Source organism: Zingiber officinale, chromosome 4B, assembly GCF_018446385.1.
Source record: "Zingiber officinale cultivar Zhangliang chromosome 4B, Zo_v1.1, whole genome shotgun sequence".
Taxonomy (NCBI): domain Eukaryota; kingdom Viridiplantae; phylum Streptophyta; class Magnoliopsida; order Zingiberales; family Zingiberaceae; genus Zingiber; species Zingiber officinale.
The window spans coordinates 126,056,134-126,074,894 of NC_055993.1; the positions used below are offsets into that span (position 1 = coordinate 126,056,134).

The window sequence follows — 18,761 nt, forward strand, 5'->3', positions numbered from 1 at the left end:
AGGTGTGAAATAACTTCACAATCACTTCCAGTCCGACATTGATGAGATTTAAGGTTGGCTCTTGATTCCTCGTGGTTGTAAATTTCTCAATTGGCCATAACAACAATTGATTTGCGTTCTAGTCTCTACATAACATTCTATATTTAGTTTCATCAGTTACCTTATGAATCTTATTATTTGTAAGATGTTCTACTATAGCATTGATCCTTCTTTGTTTGCATTGATTATTCTTTTTTTCATCATATCTTACCCATTTATGCCGAGATTTAACTGGTGAATCCGATCAAAGAGATTCAATTCCATTTTGATTTAGTTTTTGAAAAATGAAGATAAATTAATGGAAGATGTGTTTTATAATTCATCTTTTTTATATCCATGTTTCATGTTTGTATCAGACAAGAGACTCGTACGTATGTAGTGGACTTTTTCGACCACTCCACTTTGATGCAACGAACGCCGGTCTCGACGGCGCAACCACCAAGTCACGGGATGGCGACCGAGAAGACATTTCCAAAATTTAGCCATCGCATTAAAATATAAGCCGAAATATAAATGCATATGGCATCTTTCTCTTTACTAAGTCAAATTGTCAGTTCAAATTTGCACGTCTTCTTCCTTCCACTGCCAACCACCAAAAGTCACTCGATTCGTATTGACCGATCATCCAATTGCTCATATCAAATGTCAACGATGGAGGCTATGGAAATGAAAGATTTATTATTTCCCCAAAAAAACATTTAAACAAGACCTATTTTATGGTTAGATTTTTCTGCAAACGCCAAAATATCCTCGTCTTTGAAAAAACTTGGTTTTTCTATTTATTTATTTATTTCTATTTGCATTTAGTGATCGAGCCTCACGTCGAGCTTAATTGCTACCAGGAAAATTAGCGAAGGAGATTGATGATGACGATGATGAAGAAGTCTGTAATTTGCATGTGTCTCCTGTTGCTTTTGCTCTTAGCAATTAGTAGAGCAGAGTCGTCGATCAATTCATGCACCAGGCGTTGCGGCAACGTCGACATCCCCTTCCCCTTTGGCATCGAGTCGGACTGCTTCCTTCCCGGCTTCCACGTCGTCTGCAACAACTCCAAACTCTACTCCGGCGGCATCCAAATCCTCAACATCAATCCCGACAAGTCTCATGCCCACATACTCCAGAAAATCGCACTCGTCGACCCACAAAACAACAACAACTCCACTACCGGAGTCCACATCTCAACGGCGATGAACCTCACCGGCTCGCCCTTCCGCTTCTCCGAGAGCCGCAACATCTTCGCCGCCTTCGGCTGCAACGTCATCGCCTTCTTCAACACATCCATCCCCGGCAAAATTTCCGATACTGGATACGGACGGCATTCCTGCGCCGCTCTCTGCAACGACGTCAACTACATCCACCTTAACGGTACTTGCTCCGGCGCCGACGGCTGCTGCCAGATCACCAACATTCCCCGGGAAATGCAGCAACTAACTTCCTACTTGATCCTTGACTTCGCCGGATTTAGCGGCGGCTTGTCGTCACAAAATTCGTCGTTCCTCTTCTCGACCCTCGTGTCTCAGTCCTATTTCAATTCGTCGTCGGACCTTCGCGGGCGTGACTTATTTGAGCTATTCCAAGGACAGGTTCCGGTCTCCGTCGACTGGACCATTACCAACGCGTCGTGCCATGAAGCTAAGCTCAATCCCACCGCCTATGCGTGCCGGAGTCAGAACAGCGAGTGTTACGAACCCTATTCCTCCTTCAAAGGATACACCTGCAGCTGCAGTGAATATTACAAAGGCAATCCCTACAAGGCAGGCGGATGTTCTGGTACAAATTAAATATTTAGAAAATTAAAATATTCAAAATAAAAATGAAGGGACTAGAGCTAGCTAGCTGTATGATCCGACTGCGACTAATTTGATCTTTGACTGTTCGCTTGCGTACGACGACAAAGATCAAATTACAGTAAAAGACAACTCAAATGAATTCCCCTTCCTTCATAATTTAATCACGTGAAAGGATGCTTGGTCGCCCTTTATCATTTTATTTCATTTTAATTATGGTTTTCGTATACAAATGCTAATTAAAAATATTTATTTTTACATGATACTTTTTATTTTATTACAGTTAGTAAATGCGATCTACACCCGGCTGTTATGGAGTGTGTCCAAAGGGCGGGCAATGCTTTTGCCCGCCAGGCATGGGAGGGGATCCGTTTCATCCAATCGGATGTGGTGTAGAAGTCACTCCGGCAAGTAAGTTTTTCTCTTCCTTTAATTCATATTTTTTATATAAAATTAAAATAGAATTAAACATTCCTCTCCTTTTGATTTTTTTTTTTCTTTTCATTTTGATTATGTGACCAAGTGTTGTTTAAATATGACTAAACAGTGGAGAGAGAGAAAAAGAATAATGCTGTTTATGAAAACATCACAGGTTGGATCAAAAACTTAACCTTGACATCTAAAATTCAAAGCTCATGAACCTGGTCAAACAGATTGGTTAAATATGTTGAGATCATTAGGACAATATAAGCGAGATTCAAGTATTCATTTATGGTTCTGGCTCAGAGTTAGTGAATATAATGTTGAATTTAAAGTATGTCTGAAACTTTTGTTATGTCTGCATTGCAGGAAACATCTTTTTGATTATAAGTGCAAGTGTTGGAGGGTGTGTGCTTATTCTTTTTGCTGTTATCGTGTTGTTGAGAATTCTGAAAAAAAGAAATCTTCAAAACAGAAAGAGGAAATTCTACCGTAGAAATTTAGATTTGTTAAAAAAGGAACAATCATCTACCGATGAAATTGTTACTGAAAGGATGAAGATCTATGAGCTAGATGAATTGGAAAAAGCTACCAATTGTTTTGATAAAACTCGAGTTGTTGGCGGTGGAGGTCATGGAAAAGTATATAAAGGAATTTTATCGGATCAACGCATAGTTGCCATCAAAAAACCAAAGATAACAGGTGAAAGTGAGCTTGGACAATTCATTAATGAGGTCTTCATTCTTTCTCAAACCAACCATAGAAATGTGGTTAAGTTCATGGGGTGTTGCTTGGAAACTGAAGTTCCTTTGCTTGTATTTGAGTTCATATCAGGCGGAACACTCTCTGATCATCTTCTTAATCATGAGCAATTCTTGCCTTTATCATTTGAAGAACGTTTAAGGATTGCCTACGAAATTGCTAGAGCATTATCTTATATACATTCTGAAGCTTCGGTAACAATATTCCACAGAGATGTTAAATCATCTAACATTCTACTTGATGAAAGAAATATTGCAAAACTAGCGGATTTTGGTGCTTCGAGGGCTGTTACTTGCGATAAGAATTCAGTAACTACTATTGTTCAAGGAACTTATGGATACTTAGATCCTGAGTACCATCAAACTGGAAGATTAACCGACAAGAGTGACGTCTATAGCTTTGGTGTTATTCTTGCAGAGCTTTTGACTGGGAAGACGGCAATTCCTTATCAAAAAAATAATGAGGTGAGGCACCTAGTTATGGACTTCGTAGATTCATTGAAGGACAATTCACTTCTTGAGATTCTGGATCCTCTAGTTTTAGAGGAAGCAAAAGAGGAAATTTTTGAAAAAATTGCAAGGCTCATTGAGAGATGCCTCAAAATGAATGGGAATGAACGGCCAACAATGAAGGGAGTGGAGGAGGAACTCGAAGCTATGAGAGAAAAGAAACTGAAAGTTGATCTTGATGGCCTCGGAGGAACTGCATCAATTTATATGAGGAGATTCGATCTTGGTGTTGATATTCTTGGAGGAACATCATCTTTCGATACTTGCTTTGGTATCGAAGTTAATAGTAGTCTTTGATATTGATAGTTCCATGTAGTAACAGTATATTTTGGTGAAAACACTTAGAAAGGTATATAAGTTTGCTAATGTCTCGCTACTCCTTTACTGTCGGTCTGTGCGTATTTGGTTGCCTGCACACTGTACTACTCATTTGAAAGTCTAATATTTAGTCATTATTTGCCCTTTATCAGTTACTTTGTACCACAACAAATATGGCATCTCTTTGCAAGTTTCCATATGCACTAGCAATCTTTGAACTATTTTATTCTCTGATTGCACAGCATAGCATAACTGATCCAGGATTGTTAATTATTTTTTTTTCTCCCATTGTGCAATACCACATTAGTAGTTGTTAATTTCGTAATCATATGGCAGACAACCAAACTGTTTATAGATGACTTTTTGTTCAAAATTTAAACATGATTAATAATTATAACCGTGGAAACAGTCGTTAGAAGTCGACTCAGAAGACTACTCAACCCAGGGGCGACCAACCACCCAAATCAGGGGAAAATGATAAGTCTAAATATAAATGACTATGGCACCTTTCCTTTCTCTTTCGTATGCAAGTCGTCGGCTAATTGAACTTAAATTTGCATGTCTTCTTCATCCGACTGCCAACCACCAAAACCCACGCAATCCTTATCGCGACCAATTCCAGTCGCATATATAATAATGCCAACGATGGAGACTGTGGAAGTGAAATCATATTATTATTAATTTCCAAAAAAAAGTATGTTGAAATAAGACTAGCTCACGTCGATCGAGCTTGCTACTTGCAAAATTAGAGAAGAGAGAAAGAGAGATTGATGATGATGTCGAAGAAGTATGTAATTTGCATGTTTTGTCTGTTTCTTTTGCTCTTAGCAATTAGTAGTGCAGAGTCGACCTGTACCAGGCGTTGCGGCGACGTCGACATCCTCTTCCCCTTCGGCATCGAGCAGGGCTGCTTCCTTCCCGGCTTCCACGTCGTCTGCAACTCCTCCTCCAAACTCTACTCCGGCGACATCCAACTCCTCAACATCAATCCCAACAAGTCCCAAGCCACAATACTCCAGAAAATCGAGCCCGACTGCTCCCGTAAGAACAACAACTCCAATGAAGTCCTTATAACTTCGACGGAGATGGACCTCACCGGCTCGCCCTTCAGCTTCTCCAGTGAGCGCAACATCTTCGCCGCCTTTGGCTGCAACGCCGTCGCCTTCTTCAACACGTCGACCGCCAGCCCTTCCTCCGACATTCAAGATGGATTTTCCTGCGCCAGTCTCTGCGACGACGTTGACTCCGTCGACCTTAAAGATACTTGCTCTGGCGCCGACGGATGCTGCCTGATCAACTCCTTACCCGATGAAATGCAGCAATTCACTTCCTACTTCATCCTCGACTTCGCCGGATTTAACGTCCTCTCGTCACAAAATTCGTGCCGCCACTCGTTCATTGTGGATCGGGAATCTTTCAACTTGTCGTCGTCGGACGGCCAAGGACAGGTTCCGGTCGCCGTCGACTGGACCATCGCCAATGTGTCATGCGCCGAAGCTAAGCTCAATCCCACAACCTATGCGTGTCGGAGTCTCAACAGCTTCTGTCACCGATCCTCCCACGGATACGACTGCCACTGCGATTATTATTACGAAGGCAATCCTTACATAGAAGACGGATGTTCCGGTACGTACAAATATATCTATTTACACAATTCAAAAAATATATATATAATTAATTAACAATGAAAGGAAGCTTGATCGTTTTGTTTGATTGTACATGGTTTTAATAACGTGGCAAAAGTGATTTTATTTGATACTCTTATTATTTTGTTACAGTTGGTACATGTCATGTGCCCGGCTGTTATGGGGTGTGTCCTGAGAACAAAACTTGTAGATGCCCCCCAGGCAAGAGTGGGAATCCTTATCGACCCAACGGATGCAATGCAAAAGACACCAGGATGAGTAAGTTTTCTCTCCCGTTAATTCAATATATCTTATTCTTCTTAAATCAAAATAACATTAAACATTTCTTTTTTTTTCCATTAATTTTGGTTATGTGATCCAGTGTTATTTGAGTACGATGAAACAAAAGCTCATATAAACTAACTAGCACCACTAAATCTGTTGAGAAATTAAAGATCCTTGGCCAAAACTAACACTTATAATTCAATTTCTATGAATGAGAGTTCTATCCAAGGTTAATCAATAGTCAACAATTGAGATTAACTAACTGCCTCTAGGTTACGTTCGACTTTCAAAAAGGAACCCTCTGTAGGATTTGAATTCTCCTTCAAACAATTGGGTGGCGCGTCATTACAAACATTTACAGTTACAAGCCACACAATCTAGCACAAGATTCAAGCATGTAATTTTACAAACTAAGTACACAAACTAAACATAGGGGATTTGATGCTCGTACATATTTGACTTGAATATATAACTCACACTCAAGTACTCATTTATCATTGTTGTAGCAATTTAGCATATAATATAATGCTAAATTTAAGGTATGTTTGAAATCTTGTGTGTTATTTGTGCCATTGTAGGAAACATTCTTATGATTATTAGTGCAAGTGCCGGAGGCAGTGTGCTTATTGGATTTGCTATTATAGCGATGTGGAGAATTATTAAAAAAAGAAATCTTCAAAACAGAAAGAAGAAATTCTATAGTAAAAATTTAGATTTGCTAAAAAAAGAACAATCTTCTCTGGATGAAATTGTTACCGAAAGGATGAAGATCTACGAGCTAGATGAATTGGAAAAAGCTACCAATTATTTTGATAAAACTCGAGTTGTTGGGGGCGGAGGTCATGGAAAAGTGTACAAAGGAATTTTATCAGATCAACGTATCGTGGCCATCAAAAAGCCCAAGATAACAAATGAATGTGAGCTTGGGCAATTCATTAATGAGGTCTTCATTCTTTCTCAAACCAACCATAGAAATGTGGTTAAATTCATGGGATGTTGCTTGGAAACTGAAGTCCCTTTGCTTGTATTTGAGTTCATATCAGGCGGAACACTCTCTGATCATCTTCTTAATCATGAGCAATTCTCGCCTTTATCATTTGAAGAACGTTTAAGGATTGCCTACGAAGTTGCTAGAGCATTATCCTATATACACTCAGAAGCTTCCATAACAATTTTCCATAGAGATGTTAAATCATCTAACATTCTACTTGATGAAAGAAATACTGCAAAACTAGCAGATTTTGGTGCTTCAAGGGCTGTCACTTGCGATACAAATTCAGTAACTACTATTGTTCAAGGAACTTATGGATACTTAGATCCTGAGTACCATCAAACAGGAAGATTAACTGACAAGAGTGATGTCTATAGCTTTGGAGTTATTCTTGCAGAACTTTTGACTGGGACAACGGCAATTCCTTACCAAATAAATAACGAGGTGAGACACCTAGTTATGGACTTCATTGCTTCATTGAAGGATAATTCACTTCCTGAGATCCTCGATCCTCTAGTTTTAGAGGAAGCAAAAGAAGAAATTCTTGGAAAATTTTCAAGGCTCATAGAGAGGTGCCTCAAACTGAATGGGACTGAACGACCAACAATGAAGGAAGTGGAGGAGGAACTCGAAGCTATGAGAGCAAAGAAACCAAAAGCTAATCCTAATGGCCCCGGAGTAACTGCATCTTGCTTAGATCTCGGTGTTAATAGCCTTGGAGGAACTTCATCTTTTTTTTATACTTGCTTGGATCTTGAAGCTAATAGTCTTGAAGAAACTGCATTAATTGATAGTTCCATGTAGTAACAATATGGCTTGCAACACCAGTCAACTCATAGATAAGTGAAGTACAGTGGTATATATGGGCTTAAGAAGACAATGCATATATTGGTGAAAACACATAGGTGCTAAACTCGCTTGAAAGATTTCCTTCCTTTAAGTTTGCTAATGTTTCTGCTGTCCCTTTTATGGTCAATCTGTGTGTATTTGGTTGTCTGTACAATGCATTACTTCTTTGAAAGTATAATATTTAGTCATTATTTGCCCTTTATCAGCTACTTTGCAACGCAAGACGTATGGCATCCTGAGCAGGCCTAGGGATTGTCAAGGTGGGGCCGGTGCACAGAGCCCCACCTTCCGATGGGCCATTTTCTTTTAAAATAATTTTTGTATATATTTTTTTTATAAAAGATAATTTAATAAATTCTGTATTTATTGGAAAAAAATTAAAAAATCTAATTATAAATTCTAAAATATTATAGATTTTTTCTGTATAAAAGTGCTCCGAAAAAAGAAAAATACATATGAAAATAAATATTTTATTCCTCATTCACGAATCTTTTCCTATTTATATCTCTCTAAATTCTAATCTTTCGAAATCTATTTTAGTTCATCCTCAAATTCTTCGTCCACATCGATAGTCATAATCCAACGTAACCATTGTCGCATCGTCACATCGCCATTCTCGTCCACCAATATAACACATTAGTGTATACACTTAAATTCTTCAATTTAGATAAAAAATTTTTTACTTAAATTAAAAAAGTTTTTTTTTTATATATACTAGAGCTTTTAAAATCTAGGGCCGGCCCTAATGACATCTTTGTAAGTTTCCATGTGCACTATACATCTTTGAATTATTTTCTTCTCTGATCAGAATAATTGATCAGGTTAGCATAAATAGTTGATCCAAGATTGTTATAAAAAACTCCTAACAATACACGGTACTCTGTTTCGATCATTTAATGAGGATGTCATTGAATTAAAGTAGGAGATGACAATTGGACATTTTGGCAGTTGGCTAGAGACCAGATTACTTGACTTCTTCCGCACAACATATCCGTATAAGTTTTTTCCCCATATATATGAATTGATTCTGTCCAAAAGTTAAATCAACGGACGTTGGGCATGTGACACTCTCCGTGTTGCTGACGTAGATCCCCGACCGGTCGTACGAACCTCCGGCGAACCTGCAAAGAAATCAGGCCGGGAAGGGGTTCCCGGCGACGATCCTCCGATGCTCAAGTCAGGCAAGTGGACAACAAAGAAGTGTCTCTCAATATCGTAGAATGCGTACCTCCGGTGAAGGGTGAGACCCTTTATATAAGGCTGGGAAGGGGCTCACGCACACATATCGAGGCGAATACGTGTCCTCAGCCCATACTTCAATATGGGTTTGTCAGAAAAGCTTACCTGACCCCTTACTGCTACAGTCCGAGCACGTCTTTGATGGGACAACGGACTCCTGTCATAAGATCCTGCGTATGACCTGCTCCTCGAACATACCCGCTGTCAGAGGATGTTTCCTTGTCCTGTTGTCTCTTCTTACTCTGTGTCGAGTGTCCGGCCGGTCAACAGTCCCCTTGCGTCCGGCCGGTCATGTGTGTTGGTCCACTTAGGATATTCCCGGTAGTGTGCTCTGTGGAGACTGTTCGCAGTATTGCTACCTTATGCCTTCGGCCGAGTGGGCTACCCGCTCGGCCGTACAATCCTGTTCAACGAGCGTCGGAACCCTGACTCCTCGTCGGGTGCCTTTGACTCCGATGAGACCCCGCTCGGCCGACCGGTCTCCTCTTCTCCGGTCAGCCCTTTGATTTCCACGTGGCGTTGACTTCCCTCAGAGGGGGGGGTCCCTGTTCTTACCGCCGGATCACTTGCCTCCCCTTCAAGTCTAGTCGAAGGAGGCGATTAGTCCGACTGACTGGACCATCAGTTGGGCCGAGCGGCGTACTGAAACTACTATCCGCTCGAAAACAAGGGGCAGCCAAAACGTCAGTCAACGCCAATATTACTCAGCATCTCTTCGACTTTTCCGCCAATCTCCATCATTAAGGTCTAGCACGCGCTCATTAAATGCGCTCCAGTGGTTGAATGCAACGTGGCGGTGCTGCCGTCATCGTACGACGACGGCGTGGTGTTCTAATGAGATCGAGGCGGTTCGAAATGAACGGCGCGATTCATGCTCCGATTCTCGCGACCTGGATCCAACGGCGGAGGCCGCTCGGGCTCCGCCCTATAAAGTCTTCGCTTTCTCCCCTTCACTGCATCTGCGTCTGCACGAGTTCACTGCTTCCTCTTGCGTTCCAGACTCCCGGCGATCTCACGCTTCTGTTTCCGACGATCTCTGGTGCTCTTCCCTCGATCTTCTTCTTCATTGTAAGGTTCTTTTCCTTTCTTTCTTTGGTTCTAGCATTTTCTTTGCACTTCTTTCCCAAGTTTTCTTCCTCGGGGTACTGTTTCGTTGCCATCTTCTTCCTTTTATCCTTTCATTTTCTTTCAATTTCGTCCGTTCAGACCATGGCCCAATCCTCTCAACCCGAAGACCAAACCCTCGGCCCATGGTATACTACCATGGAGTCGCACTTCGATCGGCGCGATGCCGATCTTTTAATAGAAAGTTTTGACATCCCTTCTGATTTCGAAGTCATTTTACCCGGTCCCTCCGCTCGGCCTCATAAACCGCCGCGCGGAGCCTTTTGTGTTTTCTGCGACCAGTTCACAGCCGGTCTGTGATTTCCCATCCATCCTTTCATCGTTGGCGTCTGCAACTTTTTCGGCATTCCGCTCGGAAGCCTAGTCCCCAATACCTTCCGCCTTTTATGCGGCGTTGTTGTCCTGTTCAAAATCCACAATATCCCCCTCCAACTGGAGGTTTCTACTATTTTTATTACCCTAAACAGTCCGAGCTGGGCACATATATGTTCCAGGCTCGACCCGGCCTAGTTTTCTTCAATAAACTTCTTTCTTCCAATAAGCATTGGAAAGAATTTTATTTCTACCTCCGCATGCCCGAGCGGGCCCCCTTCTTGACGAAGTGGCAGATCGACCCACCAACCTCCCCGGAGCTCAAAAGATTCAAGACCCGGCCGGATTATCTACACGCTGCCAATATGCTTGCCGGTCTGCGGTTCGACATCAACAAATTCCTCCCAGAAGGGGTTATGTACATATTCGGCTTGAGTCCGATCAGAACCCCCCTTCCGAGCGGCTTCGGTAAGAATTTTACTTGTGCATTCGCTTTGATTGCTAACTAATTTCCTCCTTTTTCCTTTGCAGCACCATTGTCATGGAGTCGGTGATGGCTAGAATTCTGAAAAAGAAGGCGGCGGCACTTGAAGCCGCGGCGGCCAAGGAAATGGAGACGCTTGGCATCCAGCCGGTCGGCTCTAACGAAGAAGAGAGCGGGACAAATACTGGGGAGTCGGCCGCTCAGGCTTCTCTCCCCGAGCCAGCGGCTGGCGCAAGTGCTATCCAAGAGCCTTCCGCTCGGGGAGAGGGCTCCGTTCCGGAAGAAGAGCGACCTCTCCAACAAAAGAGGCGCCGAGTGGAGACTCCTCTTCGGTCAGCCACGTCCGCGGTTCAGCCGTCCGCCCGGCCCACTGCAAGCGCTCACGGAAAGTCTGCAGAGGTCGAGGCTATTTCGTCCGACCGGACCCCATCTCAATTGGATGCACCGGCGGATCCTCTTGAGGCCGTCCCTGTCAGCGTTCTTCCGCCCGCTCCCCACCGAGTCCAGCGTTCAACAATTTTATCTCAATTTTCGGCGCCAGCTTCCGATCCTCTTCCATCATCCGCTCGGACGACCCCCGGTCATGGCCGCACTGTCCGAGTTACACTTCACCTTCCGACTGAAGAATTGCTACCCGAGGCCGATCGCCCAACCGCGCCCGAGCACACAATCACCCTGAAGGGGCCACTAACCGAGATGTGGACCGACGCTCGGGCGCACGTCGCGATGATCCCCCTCCACAATTTGGCTAACAGCCATATGCAAGAGGCCACGGGGGTAAGTTCGTTTTCTTCCACGTTTTGTATGCCTTCCTTCCGATCGGCCACTAACAACTTCTATTTTCTTTCTTTTTCGTCAGAGATGGGTGGAGGAGATAGCTGTCTCCAACCGCCTGGCGATGGTGGACGAGGAATTGAGACAACTGAAGGCTGCAAGCGGTCCATCCGGCTCTCAAGGCCCCTCGTATGCCGAGTTGCAGAAGGAGCTGAAGAAGGCTCAAGCTTTGCTGGCGGCCGAGCAGAAGAAGACGGCCGATCAGGCCCATACTTTGGGTGAGCTCGAGCGGCAAGTCAAGACGCTCGACCAAAAGATAACCTTGGCCACCACTCGGAAAAACACGGCCATCTCCGATCTGGAGAAAAAGAATGTCGAGACCCGGGGTCTTGAGCAGAAAGTGAAGGAGCTGATGGACCAACTGGCCAAAGAGAAGGTTGCCCGAACGGACGAGGTGGCAAAGCTCAAGGCGGCTTTACAAGAGCACAAGGCAATCGCCGATGCTTCCCGAGCGGCCTTTAAAGAATACCAGGAGGCCGAACCAAGCCGAGTCGCTGCCCTGCAATAGAAATATGTTGGTGCAGTAATCATCCGACGATCGAACCTCAGTTTTGATAATGGCAAAGGGATTCAAAGTTAAGATTCCTTGTTATCTAACATGGTTAAATAAGGTTTCAGGAAAGTCCTAACTGCAGTTAGGCAAGGGAAAATCCTAAGGGGGGGGGTAACCTTAGGTCCTAGGGGGTGGTAACCCTAGGTGAAGGAAAATCCTAAGGGGGGGTAACCTTAGGTCCTAGGGAGTGGTAACCCTAGGTGAAGGAAAATCTTAAGGGGGGGTAACCTTAGGTCCTAGGGGACTGTAACCCTAGGTGGAGGAAAACCCTAAGGGGCGGTAACCTTAGGTCCTAGGGGGCGGTAACCCTAGGTGGAGGAAAACCCTAAGGGGCGGCAACCTTAGGTCCTAGGGGGTGGTAACCATAGTTGGAGAAAAACCCTAGGGGGCGGTAACCCTAGGTCCTAAGGGGTGGTAACCCTAGGCAGAAAGTCCAGTCGGTCTGGAGGACCGGACTGGCATAAGGTAATCTCTCCTGAGGGGAGTAGGTGAGGACGCGTTCCCCATAGAGGGAACAGTAGGCGTCGGGTCGACCTAGGGTTTCTGGTTGGAAACCCGAAGTCAGACCCGGACAGTCCGGAGATTGTCATAAACATTCTTTTATTATTCATACTGTTATTTTGTGCTAATTTTGTGTTGCAGGATATTGTTTGGGACTAACAAGTCTTGCAGGTACAAAATAAGGTAGTTTTCCCTCGGATGAACAGTGTCCGAGGCGCCTCCATGGAGCTTGGAGGCGCCTCGGGTGCAAAGGATGAGCTGGCTGCGAAGCACCATTGGAGGCGCCTTGAAGAAGGCAGAAGGCGCCTTGAAGAAGGCAGAAGACGCCTTGGAAGGTGCCTTGAGTGAGGTTTAAGGCGCCTTGAATGGATGAAGTTCGACCAGATCAGATTTGATCCACGTGGAAGACTAGGCAGCATGGAGGCGCCTTGAACACCCTTTATAAGGGGGTTTCGACCAGCACTTCATGACAACAAATATCAAGTGATCTCTCATCAACGTGCTGCTCCAAAAGACACTCCGAAATGCTGCTACAAGTGCCCGACGACCCGAAGCTTCAGATTTAGCATTTCTTGTTGTCGGTATAATACTTATAGCTTTTAATTGTACTCATAATTGTAATCTTTTAATGAGCTTATAGTTGTTGCCCATCGGAAGCGATCAAGGATCGCGGGCCTTCGAGTAGGAGTCGTCACAGGCTCCGAACGAAGTAAATCTCTGTGTCCTTCTGTTTGTGTTTGTTTCTTTTCTATTTCCGCTGCATTAATTTCTGAACGATGTTTTAATTACTCTACGAACGTTTTACGATTCCGATAATCGAACAAAATAGCCACGAGCGCTATTCACCCCCCCTCTAGCGCATCTCGATCCAACAATTGGTATCAGAGCGGGGTCGCTTTGAACTGTTGCAACCACCATTCAAGCATTTTTCGTGGCTTTGTCGTTTGTATAGGTTGAAAAACTGTTTTCAAAAAATCCATTTTCATCTTTTCACCATTGATTGGAATTAGTGAAATATCGTGTTTTCAAAAATTTGTAGTAATATTTTAATAATATTTTATTATTTTTTCTCAAAATTCCTGAATTACTATTTTTTTTCTCTCCCGCACTACTAATCCAAGACCAAGTCTTGGAACAAGTTTTATTATGTTTATTTTGCGAGATTCCTTCTAATGGCCTACGAAGATGGGTACAACTCCACATGCCTACCACTGCTGTCTGACGAGAACCTCAGATACTGGAAAGACCAGGTGGAGCATCAATTAAAGACCGAAGCAGAAATATGGACCATAGTCCATATTGGATTCACTCTTCCCACTAAAGAAGGTGTACCCATCACCTGTGACAAGTGGGATGCACAAACAATAAGGACATTCGAGGCAAATGCAAAAGCAACTTACATTCTCCTATGCGGACTAACAAATTCAGATCTTGATCGAGTTGGAAAGTTCAACAATGCTAAGGAGCTTTGGGAGAAAGTGCTCAAGCTTTATGAGATCCCTTCAGAGTTAGAAGATCGAATAGAACCTGAGTCCGAATTTGAAATTGAATCCTTAGAGTCAACCTCCGAACCAGACTCAGAAAAATCAGAGCAAACCGATATCATAGCACTGATGGCCAAAGACGAGATATCTGAATCTGAGTCAGAATTTGAAATGGCAACAGTCAAGGGGGAGGATCCTATCACGGATCTAAAAGGTAAAATTGTAAATTCAAATTGTAAATCTCTCATAATCTGTTTTAAGTGTAGGGAGAGAGGACACTATAGAAACGACTGCCCCACTCGTAAGACTCGACCGGCACAATCGGAGGAGAAGGAGAAAATGATCATGAGAAGGAAGAAATCCATCAAATGCTCCAAATGCAAACTAATGGGTCACTGCAAAAGACAATGCCCAAAAAGAAGACCCAAGAATCCAGAGGGAGAAATCAAGGTTAGTACATTTACATTATATGAAAATCCAGTTTTTGCAACACATGATCGCACTAGCTTAACTAATCCTGCTTGCTCTAGTATAGATTTCTCTTCAAAATTAGATATGCATGCTAATAATGTAATGAACAAAATTAATTCAAATAAAAATAAGAAATTAACTCTTAGAAAAGTAGAAATACAAAATAATATTTTAAAAGATAAAATTGATAAATTAGAGAAGATTGTTAATAATTTAGTCAAATCACGAAATTTAGACTTGGGCTATAAATCTAAAGTAAAACTTAAACAGTACAAACCAAGTTATAATCAAGTACCTTTTATTTACTTAACTTAATAAAACATAAATCAATAACATAGGAGGAGGCTCCAGAATAGCTGGCACCTCCGAAATTAATCCACCTGATAAGGGTAAACAAGAGTACATTACCCGGCAGGGTAATTAAGGTTAGATTAAAATGGATTAGATTTAACTTAACCAATGGTACTGGTGAAGTTTTTGGATGATAGTACGTTAGGGAAGCTTGGGCATCGCATGTCTAGGAAGATATGGCTTCGACCTGGTGCATTTGGCCAAGTGGAACTGACCGAAGCTACCCTTAAATGGATCCTAACTAGTTAGACCAAAGTTTAATATTAAGTTCAATGGGTAGGACTATTTGGGAAACCTCGAAGACATGGTTACTTTAATGAGTTCCTTGTGACTCACCATAGCCCAGAAGTTTATCCAAAGAATGCTTACTTGTTGAACCCAAAGCTAAACCTGAATCTAACACAAAGTTAAACCAAACCCTTAAATTGAACCTCAATTCATCTCACAAAAATTATAGGATTTCCTGATTGAAAATTTAGATGGGTGAGATGACTAAGGAAATTAAAAAAAAAAAAAATTCAAACTGATAGTTATTCAAAAAAATCTAAAACATAATTTCAAAATCTCTCTAAAACTTAATTTCAAAATCTTTTAAAAATCATTTCAAAATCTTTAAAACTTAATTTCAAAATTCTTTTAAAATTTATTTGAAAAATCTTTTTAAAATCATTTCAAAATCTCTAAAACTTAATTTTAAAATTCTTTTAAAATTTATTTGAAAAATCTTTTCAAAATGATTTCAAAATCTAAAACTGAATTTCAAAATCATTTAAAATTTATTTGAAAAATCTTTTTAAAATCATTTCAAAATCTTTTTAAAACTTAATTTCAAAATCTTTTTTAAACTTAATTTCAAAATCTTTTCAAAACTTAATTTCAAAATTATTTTAAAACTTAATTTCAAAATCTTTTTTAAAACTTAATTTCAAAATCTTTTTAAAACTTAATTTCAAAATTCTTTTAAATTTATTTGAAAAATCTTTTTAAAATCATTTCAAAATCTTAAAACTTCATTTCAAAATTATTTGAAAAATATTTTAAGAAATCATTTAAAAATTATTAGAAAAATCTTTGAAAAATTATTTTAAAAATCTTTTGAAACTTAATTATTTGAAGAACCTTTTAAAAATCATTTTAAAAATCTTTTAAAACTTAATTTTAAAAGTTATTTGTAAAATCATTTGAAAAATGATCATTTCAAAATTATTTGAAAAATCCCTTGAAAAATTAATTTCAAAATTATTTCAAAACTACTTAAAAAATTATTTGAAAAATCATTTGAAATATCCTCTAAAAAATTAATTTCAAAACCCTTTTCAGAAGTTATTAAATTCTTTGAAATTCTAAACTCAATTAATTTTTAAATCTTCAAAATAATGGTCACTTATTTGGAATTCTAACTGATATTTTCAATGTTGTAAATTAAAGTAAACTCCATCACACACTCACTCATATGCTAAACATGCTTGTTAATCTAGAATGACTGAGATGAAAAATTAGAAAAATAATTTTTTAACCTCTCATGCTTGAACTCCTGAACTCAAAAATTTATTAAGGCATTAATTAAGGGGGAGTGATTTTGAGTCGGTTTTAAAATTAGTTTTTCTTTAAAAATTTTGACTTGACCTCAAAATTAAAAACTATTTTTGGCAAATCTTCGAAAATTCAAGCTAGTTTTAACTTAGCTTTAAAATTAAAATTATTTATGACCTGACTTTTAAATTATAACTCCTCTATAAGCTAAATGTTTTCAAAGCTAAGTACTTAATTAAGTTTTCTCTAACTAAACTTAGTTAAATTATTTTCTAAACTTAGCTACTTGGCAAGATATTTTCTCAACGCAATCATTTTTAAGATAAAAACATAGCTAAGTATTTTCAAATTTAGCTAAAAGTATCTCTCAAACTAAAGGAAGAATTTTGCTTTCAAAATTATGATTTCACCTAGCTAAAAGTCTTACAAGAAAAACTAAGTGTTTATCAAAAGTATGCTTAACCCTCTTTTATTCTCTTTGAAAGATAAGATTGAAAATTATCTTTGAAAGTTAAGCTAAGGCCTAGATTTTCGTCACTCTCTTGGGTATTTTGATATATGACAAAGGGGGAGAGTAGGAAGAAATTCAAAGAAAATTAAAACGAAAATTTTGTTGTGAATGTGCCTATGCTTTATTTATGCCTGTGCTTATTTATGCGTATCTTTATTGCATTTTTACTTAACTTTGAATTTCGGTTGCCATAATCAAAAAGGGGGAGATTGTTGGTGCAGTAAGCATCCGACGATCAAACCTCAGTTTTGATAATGGCAAAGGGATTCAAAGTTAAGATTCCTTGTTATCTAACATGGTTAAATAAGGTTTCAGGAAAGTCCTAACTGCGGTTAGGCAAGGGAAAATCCTAAGGGGGGGTAACCTTAGGTCCTAGGGGGTGGTAACCCTAGGTGAAGGAAAATCCTAAGGGGGGGGGGGGGTAACCTTAGGTCCTAGGGGGTGGTAACCCTAGGTGAAGGAAAATCCTAAGGGGGGGTAACCTTAGGTCCTAGGGGACTGTAACCCTAGGTGGAGGAAAACCCTAAGGGGCGGCAACCTTAGGTCCTAGGGGGCGGTAACCCTAGGTGGAGGAAAACCCTAAGGGGCGGCAACCTTAGGTCCTAGGGGGTGGTAACCCTAGGCAGAAAGTCCAGTCGGTCTGGAGGACCGGACTGGCATAAGGTAATCTCTCCTGAGGGGAGTAAGTGAGGACGCGTTCCCCATAGAGGGAACAGTAGGCGTCGGGTCGACCTAGGGTTTCCGGTTGGAAACCCGAAGTCAACCCGGACAGTCCGAGACTGTCATAAACATTCTTTTATTATTCATACTGTTATTTTGTGCTAATTTTGTGTTGCAGGATATTGTTTGGGACTAACAAGTCTTGCAGGTACAAAATAAGGTAGTTTTCCCTCGGATGAACAGTGTCCGAGGCGCCTCCATGGAGCTTGGAGGTGCCTCGGCACCATTGGAGGCGCCTTGAAGAAGGCAGAAGGCGCCTTGGAAGGCGCCTTGAGTGTGGTTTAAGGCGCCTTGAATGGATGAAGTTCGACCAGATCAGATTTGATCCACGCGGAAGACCAGGCTGCATGGAGGCGCCTTAAACAGCCTTCAAGGCGCCTTGAACAGCCTTCAAGGCGCCTTGAACACCCTTTATAAGGGGGTTTCGACCAGCACTTCATGACAACGAATATCAAGTGATCTCTCATCAACGTGCTGCTCCAAAAGACACTCCGAAGTGCTGCTACAAGTGCCCGACGACCCGAAGCTTCAGATTTAGCATTTCTTGTTGTCGGTATAATACTTATAGTTTTTAATTGTACTCATAATTGTAATCTTTTAACGAGCTTATAGTTGTTGCCCATCGGAAGCGATCAAGGATCGCGGGCCTTCGAGTAGGAGTCGTCACAGGCTCCGAACGAAGTAAATCTCTGTGTCCTTCTGTTTGTGTTTGTTTCTTTTCTATTTCCGCTGCATTAATTTCCGAACGAGGTTTTAATTACTCTACGAACGTTTTACGATTCTGATAATCGAACAAAATAGCCACGAGCGCTATTCACCCCCCCTCTAGCGCATCTCAATCCAACAAAATACATCCATTCGGCCGAATTTTCGGAGAAGGTCTGCGAGCGGATGTACATGGCCTTCGAGCTTGCCATGAAGGCCACGACGGAATACTTGAAGTCCAAGGGGCAACTGTTGGAACCCCAAGGTTGTTTTGGTGTGATCAACAAGTTAAGTTAGGTCCTGCATTGTATTTAACCTTGTGTCTAAGTGTGTAGGAGCTTAGGAGCACAGGT

General features: G+C 41.2%; 3 protein-coding genes across 3 annotated transcripts; all 3 read left to right on the forward strand.

Annotated features, from left to right (window-relative positions):
• Nucleotides 1–886: 886 nt before the first annotated feature.
• Nucleotides 887–2,668, forward strand: LOC121976518 (wall-associated receptor kinase 3-like). The gene is made up of 3 exons (XM_042528708.1): nucleotides 887–1,809; nucleotides 2,110–2,237; nucleotides 2,616–2,668. The coding sequence occupies exons 1-2, from the start codon at nucleotides 903–905 to the stop codon at nucleotides 2,220–2,222; spliced, it is 1,020 nt and encodes a 339-aa protein (XP_042384642.1). The 5' UTR covers nucleotides 887–902; the 3' UTR covers nucleotides 2,223–2,237; nucleotides 2,616–2,668.
• LOC121978651 (wall-associated receptor kinase-like 8) lies at nucleotides 2,538–3,814 on the forward strand. Its single transcript, XM_042530967.1, has 2 exons — nucleotides 2,538–2,553; nucleotides 2,616–3,814. The coding sequence occupies exons 1-2, from the start codon at nucleotides 2,538–2,540 to the stop codon at nucleotides 3,812–3,814; spliced, it is 1,215 nt and encodes a 404-aa protein (XP_042386901.1).
• A 744-nt stretch (nucleotides 3,815–4,558) lies between these two features.
• Nucleotides 4,559–7,787, forward strand: LOC121976517 (wall-associated receptor kinase 3-like). The gene is made up of 3 exons (XM_042528707.1): nucleotides 4,559–5,461; nucleotides 5,614–5,739; nucleotides 6,324–7,787. Exons 1-3 carry the CDS (start codon nucleotides 4,606–4,608, stop codon nucleotides 7,538–7,540), a joined length of 2,199 nt encoding a protein of 732 aa, XP_042384641.1. The 5' UTR covers nucleotides 4,559–4,605; the 3' UTR covers nucleotides 7,541–7,787.
• Nucleotides 7,788–18,761: the final 10,974 nt, after the last annotated feature.